The 9,362-nt window shown below is 40.1% G+C and overlaps 1 protein-coding gene across 11 annotated transcripts in view; it reads right to left on the reverse strand.

The window, feature by feature from the left end:
- vav2 (vav 2 guanine nucleotide exchange factor) overlaps nucleotides 1-9,362 on the reverse strand; it is a 222,684-nt gene that overhangs the window by 24,623 nt on the left and 188,699 nt on the right. For 4 of the 11 annotated variants that reach the window (XM_014002459.1, XM_014002465.1, XM_014002458.1 and 1 more), the window contains 8 exons: nucleotides 7,975-8,070; nucleotides 3,861-3,929; nucleotides 3,663-3,749; nucleotides 1,804-1,892; nucleotides 1,586-1,718; nucleotides 1,177-1,191; nucleotides 805-914; nucleotides 517-618 (listed from right to left, as the gene is read on the reverse strand). In XM_014002459.1, the coding sequence (XP_013857913.1) occupies nucleotides 517-618; nucleotides 805-914; nucleotides 1,177-1,191; nucleotides 1,586-1,718; nucleotides 1,804-1,892; nucleotides 3,663-3,749; nucleotides 3,861-3,929; nucleotides 7,975-8,070 (701 nt within the window). The remainder of the gene's footprint in view (nucleotides 1-516; nucleotides 619-804; nucleotides 915-1,176; nucleotides 1,192-1,585; nucleotides 1,719-1,803; nucleotides 1,893-3,662; nucleotides 3,750-3,860; nucleotides 3,930-7,974; nucleotides 8,071-9,362) is intronic. The other 7 variants (XM_014002468.1, XM_014002467.1, XM_014002464.1 and 4 more) reach the window with 3 other exon arrangements.

Here is a 9,362-nt window from a genome sequence, read left to right on the forward strand (position 1 = left end):
CATTTGCATTTGGCCAACTAAAAATGGGCATAGTAACAATATTTTTTATACTACATTTATCCATTTTAAATACACTAACCTCACTCCTTTGTAACAACTAAGGCAAAAATGTAATTAATTCAGAAAATCTTTTCAGGACCCCACCTTGATGTTTCAGGACCCCACTTTGGGTCCCGACCCCAACTTTGGGAAATACTGAGCTAGTAAGTGTCAAATTGAACTTGTGCTTTAAAATTAGCTTCCGCTAGTTTTTCTATGGCATAAGCACTTTTGAAGTTGCGGACCTAAATACTTTCACAAGCGCTTTAGAAATTGCGGAGCTAATTTTTGGATTAGCGCTGCCCACCACTGGTGGCAACAAATCTCTGTAAATCATCACATTTTATCTGCACACAAATTGTGTAAAATAAAAAAGAACAGAAAATGCATTTATTCTCCCTGAAATACTTGACCACTCCAGCTTCTGGGAACTCTGCAAGAAGCTAATTAAAAAGATCCAAGTGTTCATGTCTTTACCTCAGGAGCATCTTGCAGGATCGACAGTTGGTGTTCTTATCAAACGTGTGCATTTGGAAGTTGTGCTGATTGGCGGTGGCTCTCTCCGGCTTGATGTTGGACCTGCATAAAAAACGAACTGACATTCTCACTTCTGCAACGTTTAAGCCGGAGGTCACGAATAATGAGAAATGTAATGAGGATTTAAACACTCTTTTAATTGAATTTCCAGAAAAAAAAGCTCTGCGCTGCAATTTAAATTATATTACTGGCCTGGAAATAAAACTTCCTGTGTGCAATCCTACTCACATTGCCATTTCAAACTGCTCCATCCACTTCCTCTTGGTTTCCTCAGTTTTACAAAAGAACTGGAAGCCCTGCTTCCCTTGCAAATGGATCAGGTAGAAACCATAAGACCACTAAAGGAGCAAAGAATAGACGAGATATAAACGCACGGCAGTGATAGACAAAGATATGTGAAAAGAAGCTTGTGATAAACACGCTTTTGTGAGTTTTGGTGCTTTGGATACAATCACATTTAGCCAAGAGCTGAAAACTAAAYCATGCTGTAAAATGTGCAGAGCCAGACAGAGCTGAAAGCTACAACCACAAAGAACACCACCTCCAAGGGCAAAGCCTAAATGAGAAGATGAGTTAAATAAAGGGGTCATTTGGGCTTACCATTTTTCCACTCGACTGGTAAGCATGCACAAAAAAAAGAAAGAAAAAAAAAAGACCAGAGAAAGACCCCATTACACATGCAGACATGAAYAAATACATGCAGATTCCAAACAAAAAGGCCAGGTTAGACCGTTTGCATGATAACTGCAACATGTTCTCATGAATCCTAAATGATTTGTGTTGCATTTACAGTCTCTAAAGCACAAAGCATTTATTTTGGCACTTCAATGCATACATTCCCAATTCGGAAAGTCCTCATCAACAAGCTGCTTCAGCTCAAGGGCAACATTTCTAATGRATAAACAGGCTCTTTCATCACTAGCAGAGCTACCTTCGCAGAGACTCCACAGTGGGAACGTTCCAGCTCGCCCTCATTTCAGGCCAAAAGACGAGCGAGACCCTTCCTTACCTTTTTCATGTCTCTGTTGTTCATGGGGTCGTCTGACATTTTATACGACTGCAGCTCAATGATCTCTTTCAGCTCGTAGCTGTAGCCTTTCCTCTTGCACACAATCACCACTTTATCAAAGAGGAAAATATACCTGAGGGCACAAAAACACAAACACTCAGATGTGATGAAAGGCTGCGAATAATTCMGGTTCAGGCTCCCGCTGAAGCTGGACTCACCGGTCTTGTTTGGTTCGGTTGACGATGGAGCTCACCTTCAGCTCTCCGTCGATCTTTGGCCGGCCGTATTCCTCCAGCTTCACCTGCTGCTTCAGCCATAAAGTCACACYGGGTGTTAATCTGCTGCAGTCTGCAACTTTATCACTCAGAAACTGAGAGCTGAACAGCTTATTGCTCAACCTCTCCAGGCTCTCTCTTCCACCTGATCTCTGCTCTCACTACAGATCACAGTCTATAGAGACCCCCTGTCTGAACTCATCTGTCATACTGTCCAGAATCACTGGGAACAAGAAGCTGAAGCAGCTGCTTATTTATGATAAATTATAATGTGATTGTTTGATTGACAGCAGTTTATCATGACAACATTTTCATYACTAAAGGATTGTATTTTACAACCCCAATTCCAGTGAAGTTGGKATCCTGTGCAAAACAAATACGAACAGAATTTTCAACCCATTTTAAATTGAATACACTACAAARACAAGAYATTTCAGGTCAAACTGATCAACTTTTTATTTGTCCAAATATTCATACTCATTTTGAATTTGATGCCCACAACACATCCCGCAAAAGACTGACACAGTTGAGGAAACAAACTCCTGTTGGAGCATTCCACAGGTGAATAGCGACCCTTTTCCACTAGTGCCACTTAGTGTAGTGTCGGTACGGTTCGGTACGGTTCCAAGCCATTTCCATTAGGCCAGGTTCATGGAACCAGCCCTTTTTTTAGTACCYACTTKGTTGTGGTACCAAGTGGTCCCAGTYGACACCAAAWTGCGACATCAGAACACTGTTCATCACTGATTGGCTAGGGGGTGGAGTCAATGGTTGTGTCTATGCTGCCTTTACAACAACAACTCGAGGAACCATTTTTTCAATTGTAGCAGTGACATTAGTCGTGTTTCCATCCAACTTTAATTTGATTTTTAGCGAATTTTTTAAATTTCTGAACTTTTTTGGCAAATGTATTTCCATCTCTCATTTTGCGCATTAATTCTTTTTTGAAAAACCCAAAACCCACCTCCACCAACCACCCAAAACACACCCACTGGAACCGGACTGGAATGTCAATAGAAAAGTACTCAAACTGACCCGTACCGACACTGACTGTACCGACACTACACTAAGTGGCACTAGTTCATTGGAAACAGGTGAGAGTCATTATTGGGTWTAACGGGAGCATCCACGAAAGGCTCAGTTGTTCACAAACAAGGATGGGGCGAGGGTCACCACTTTCTCAACGACTAACGTTTTTCAACGTACAATCGCAAAGAATTTAAGGATTTCATCGTCTACAGTTCATAAAAATCATCAAAAGATTCGGAGAATCTGGAAAATTCTCTGCAAGATGACCACCAGCAGATCCTGTTTGTGACCTTTGACCCCTCAGATAGCCCTGCATTAAAAACCGACATCATTCTGTAACAGATATTAGCACATGGGCCATGCAAAGCCATAGCCAGATATCGACAACACCCAGAAACCTGTTGCAGCATCAGATTCAAATTGAGTGAATATTTGCAAAAAACAACAAAGTTTATCTGTTTGAACATTAAATATCTTGTCTTTGTCGTGCTTTCAAATAAATATATTGAAAAGGATTTTTGCACATCAACACATTCTGTTTTTATTTATGTTTTACAAAACGACCGGGCTTCACTGGAACTGGGGTTGTCAAAAGGTGGACAGAATAAAACTCAAGCCCATGAAGCCAAATGTGAATTATCAGCAAACTAATGAATATTTATCTAAAAGTGCAGAATCAGAAGATTAATATTTTCAAGGTCTTCAGGCATTAATTGAAAAGTTGTTTCTTTTAAATAAGGACAAAAATTGACAGAGAAGCTCGTAATACATACAAGATTTTCTATTGAACTTTGGAATTCACTGATTTTTTTCAGCGTCTCGTTGTCTCTCTTGACCTCGTTGATGTACATGGCCAGGTCCTGAAAGAGTGAGGCAAATATGTTTTGTCTGAGCCACAATAATCGTTTATGTTTTTTAAAAAAATATTTACTCAGATGGCATTTTTCTGATGGCTGCTCATCAATACAAACCTGCATAGCCTCCAAAGCTTCTTTGAGTTGTTGCCTCTCAGGTCGGTCTGTTGAATAACTTAAAAGGTCCTGCAAAGGGAGAAATATCATTATCTTATTTGGGGGGGAAAAATACAAGAAAAATTAATGCTCCTACATGCATTTTTTATTCAAAACTGGAGAAAAATGTTAAAATATTTAACGAAAGCTCCAACGCTASCAAGAGAAATGTGTGTGAAAGCTAACATATTGACATGCAGGATGCAAACGTATTAAAGTTGTTTTTTTTATACGAAAAATGTTTTTCCCATGAAGTGTCCTCCTCATTTCAGCCAATCAGTGTTTTTAAAATGCTGCTCTGTTTGCTGCCCAGTCCCTATTGTTCCTACCTTGTAGTGAAAAAAAACAACAACAGTCAAACACTGATTGAGGGTTGATCCATTTCAGGTGACTGTACTGATTTTATACTGTTTGGAACGCAGCCRCAGTTCATAAAAGCTGAAGTTATTTATAGCACAACCAAACCGTAAACACCACTGTAATGATACCTTTGCAACATTAAGTGAAGCCGTGCCCTCAGGCCTGATTAAACCTATGTCAAGTCAAACAACACAAAAACAGGCCTTGTTAACGTGACGCGCTGCGAGGCCGTGCTGCACGCTGCGCTGCACGCCGCTCTTCCTCCTGCTAAGCTGCGGAAGGCGGTGAAATGGGGTGTGTTTAATCTGATTAGCGCACGGCTGATTTGACCTCGGAGGCTCGCTGCCACTCCTGCAGGGGTTCGATACGAACAAATGGAAGCGTTAACTCTGTCGCTCACCTGACTCCGACATTTATTTGGACCCCGGTGCATTGCCCACTGCAGCACAGCCTCATAAACACATCAGTAACTGAGTTACTGAGTCAGTTATTCAGAGGAAATTCTGCAGAGATCTGTTTGTTTTAAAAAGGAACACCAGACAGTTCAGGTGTTCTTGCTAAATGCTAACTCTGGTTTGTTGTCAAATGTTTGCATTTCGACTAGTTTAAATCAGAGTCTGCAACTTTTAAAGAGCCATAAATTCTCCTCGACTCACTAACAACATGGATCTGGAGCTACGAAGTGTGCAGCGATTATCAACTGGTGGTCCGTGGGCCACTTCAGGTTTGTTGGGGGTCCTTTCTGGCCTCTAAAGGGTGACATTATAAATTAAAAATATATACAGTGGTTTGCAAAAGTATTCATACCCCTTGAACTTTTCCATATTTTGTCACATTACAACCACAAACATAAATATATTTCACTGGAATTTAATGTGAAAGACCAACACAAAGTGGTATACAATTGTGAAGTGGAAGCAAAATTTTACATGAATCAAAACATTTTTTACAAATAAAAAACTGAAAAATGTGAYGTGCAAAAGTATTCAGCCCCCTTTTCCCTGAGTGCAACCAATTGCATTCAGAAGTTGCCTGATGACTGCTAATGACTCAAAAGGGTCCACCTGTGTGTAATCTAATCTCAGTACAAATACAGCTGCTCCGTGAYGGCCTCAGATGTTGGTTAAGAGAATATTGGGGAGCAAACAGCATCATGAAGTCCAAAGAACACACCAGACAGGTTAGGAATATGGTTTTGGAGAAGTTTAAAGCAGACTTAGGTTATAAAAAGATTTCCCAAGCTTTGAACATCTCACGGAGCACTGTTCAATCCATCATCCGGAAATGGAAAGAGTATGGCACCACAGTAAACCTGCCAAGACAAGGCCGTCCACCTAAACTTACAGGCYGAACAAGGAGATCACTGATCAGAGAGGCAGCCAAGAGGCCCATGGTGACTCTGGATGAAATGCAGAGAGCCACAGCTCAGGTGGGGGAAACTGTCCACAGGACAACAATTAGTCGTGCACTACACAAATGTGGTCTTTATGGAAGAGTGGCAAGGAGAAAGCCATTGTTAAAAGAAAACCATAAGAAGTCCCGTTTGCAGTTTGCCAGAAGCCATGTTGAGGACACAGCAAACATGTGGAAGAAGGTGCTTTGGTCAGACGAGACCAAAATTGAACTTTTTGGCCACAATGCAAAACGCTATGTGTGGCGGAGAAAGAACACTGCACATCACTCTGAAAACACCATCCCCACTGTCAAATATGGTGGTGGCAGCATCATGCTCTGGGGGTGCTTCTCTTCAGCAGGGACCGGGAAGTTGGTCAAAGTTGATGGGAAGATGGATGGAGCCAAATACAGGGCAATCTTGGAAGAAAACCTGTTGCAGTCAGCAAAAGATTTGAGACTGGGGCGGAGGTTCACCTTCCAGCAGGACAACGACCCTAAACATAAAGCCAAAGCTACAATGGAGTGGTTTAAAAAAAAGAATATTCATGTGTTAGAATGGCCCAGTCAAAGTCCAGACCTAAACCCAATTGAGAATTTGTGGCAAGATCTCAAAACTGCTGTTCACAAACGCTCTCCATCCAATCTGACTGAGCTTGAGCTGTTTTGCAAGGAGGAATGGGCAAGAATTGCAGTCACTAGATGTGCAAAGCTGGTGGAGACATACTCTAAAAGACTTGCAGCTGTAATTGCAGCAAAAGGTGGCTCCACAAAGTATTGACTCAGGGGGGCTGAATAATTTTGCACATCGCACTTTTCAGTTTTTTATTTGTAAAAAATGTTTTGATTCATGTAAAATTTTGCTTCCACTTCACAATTGTATACCACTTTGTGTTGGTCTTTCACATTAAATTCCAGTGAAATATATTTATGTTTGTGGTTGTAATGTGACAAAATATGGAAAAGTTCAAGGGGTATGAATACTTTTGCAAACCACTGTATTCAACGTTTATTATTATTTATTCTTGCTATGATCTAGTCTATTCTCTTTTTTTACTATAGTAAGAAAGAAAAAGAAAAAGTAGAAGAGAAATATAAGAACAGTAAAGAGAGAAACCTACAGTAATTTAGTCTATTCTCAAAGGTCTTTAAAGGGAACCCTGATGGATTTGAGAGAAAGGTCATAGTTTAAGGTTGGAAGCTGGATTTTGAATTTGTTTTTATATTTTTATAACACAGTATAAAGGAAAAACAATGCAGCCAGGGGGGATGAACATCTATACATGACAATAAACATTAAATAAAATGAAACTACTAATAAAGTCATCAACAAGTCAACAAAAAAGAACAAATCAGGACAAAGTTGAATCAGGAATTCCAAAAAGTGAAACGAGACATTGTAGGGTTTGCCTTCTGATTAGCAGAGAAGCAAATAGATTGCACATGTGTAAACTCAATCATGAAGGTGACAAAAATACTTTTGTCACTTTAAAAATTGGCTTTTATGTGCATGAAATGTGGTCTGGATAATTCAAAGATGAATAAATTCCTTTGAAGTCATCTTTGCATTTTGCTGAAAACCAAACAGAACATGTTTCCAGAATAGATGAAAGTTCGGAAATATTTGAGTCAATGTAAAAGCAAAGCTTGGAAGCTAGCATGCTATTAGCATCAACACATTTCACTCCTTGTATTATTGATCACATGTTTGCAAACAAAGTGACAGGAAAACGGCAGCAAATATAAAATCACGTTAGCTTCAGTCAAAACTTCAAAGAGTGGCTGCAGAGGGCCCAAAGAGCCACATGTGGCCCCAGAGCCGCAGGCTGCAGACCCCCTGCTTTAGGCTTTTGTTACTGAAACTTCTAAAAAGTCATTTTATGTGACTTATAACAAGAAACAGGCTGGAAATGAGATATGAACAATGTCCTCATTAACCAAAGTAAATTACACTGAGGCAAGCTGTAATAAGCTACATTTAAAGTGGCAACATGTTGCAGTAATGAATTCTGTCTTCTCTCAGTAAAACTGGGACACTTCAGATTCTACGACTAGGAATCCAGTCAGACTACAGCTGCAGTGCTCCACAAAGAAGATTCTAACTTTTCCCAGCTACTCTTGAAGCCCACAGGGGGTGAAAGTTTGATATTTATAAAGAGGAAACACAACTCTGAAGATTCTCATCTGCTATGTTAAAAAAGAAGAAAAGCCAAGCTGAAAACAGCTCGTCTGCAGAAAACCAAAGAGCTGCAGGGCGTTCAAAGATCATCCTGAAAGTGGAAGCCCAGTGAGGTGTAGCGTGTGCGATGGTCTGTGCTCCTACCTTCAGTAGTAGGTGGTACTTCAGGACCCTCTGCATGGGAACCACCAGCAGATCCTGCAGTTTGAACTTCCCTTCTTGCACCTTCATGGTGCATTCCTGCGGAATGACACGAGCAGCAGAWCAGCCGTGACACGCTGAACAGAGCGTCGCCCATTATCCCACAACAATAATTCATTTGTTGTTTAATAATTCATCGCTGCCACCCATTCATGAAGCATTCCGACAAAAACAACGAGGATTGTTTATCCTTTCAGGGGACAAAACGCTGCTCACGCCAGAATTTGTGACACAATTATTCTGCATGCTGACTCGGCCATCCGTCTAAATAACAGATGCTTTCACCTAAACTCTGCATCGTCTTTAYGAAAACTGGTCTTTTGTTTCTTTCATTCTTTCACATTCCCCAACAATCTGTGGATGTATTCTGTTTTGAATGGTTTAAATAACTGTGCCGTAACAGAGACAGTTTAAACCTCTTCACCAACAAGGTTTCCTAAATCGACGGAAAGAAGCTGAGTTTTATTTGGACAATCTCAGCACCAACTCCCCCGGCTGTCACCATCTTATTATGTTCTGATGCATCTCTGTAATCCAGGTAGAAAAATCAAGAAGAAAAAATAAGAAGGTCCTCTGGATGGGTTCTTCTTTAATGAAATGTTTCGTCTCTCCTCCAAGAGACTTCTGCAGTCTGAGGAGTTTCAGGTGAACTCAGCCTTAAAAGCTCCGCCTCCACATGTGGACAAACAGGTAGGTCACATGCAAAAGAGGACTATCAGCCAAACAATAGGTCGTTAGTGAACATTAAAATCAGTTTACTTGTGTTTTTGCTGCACAATTTAGTTTTAAATTGCTTGTCATTTTATATGTTGTACTGAGCTTTAGTAATATTGATTTTAAGGATGCACCGATATGAAAATTTCAGCTGATATCGATATCTGATATAATTATTGCTGTTATGGCCGATAACCGATATTTACCGATATTACAGAAACACACTAATTACATTATACATATACACACAAACACACCTGGATCTTTTTTTGATACTGTAAATAAACGACCAGACCTCTGACATGACACTATACTTCAGTTATTCCTGACTGCGCAGCATCATTATCACTATCATGATGAAACAGATACCACTCAACCAACCATCTCCCCTCCCAAAACAGAAACAAAGATAAAAAGTGGGAAATCAATAGACGTTAATATTAGCCCAGTTTTACATATCGGCCGATACTGATGTCCATACAGATATATTGTGCATCCTTAATTGATTTTATTATGTTTTATCTGTACTTAATAACCTTTTACTTTGGTTTTATCTCCTTGTAATTGTTCAGCACTTAGTTTGAAAGGGCTTTAAAAATAAAGCTACAGTTTTATTA

This window comes from Austrofundulus limnaeus, unplaced genomic scaffold (assembly GCF_001266775.1).
Source record: "Austrofundulus limnaeus strain Quisiro unplaced genomic scaffold, Austrofundulus_limnaeus-1.0 Scaffold13, whole genome shotgun sequence".
Taxonomy (NCBI): domain Eukaryota; kingdom Metazoa; phylum Chordata; class Actinopteri; order Cyprinodontiformes; family Rivulidae; genus Austrofundulus; species Austrofundulus limnaeus.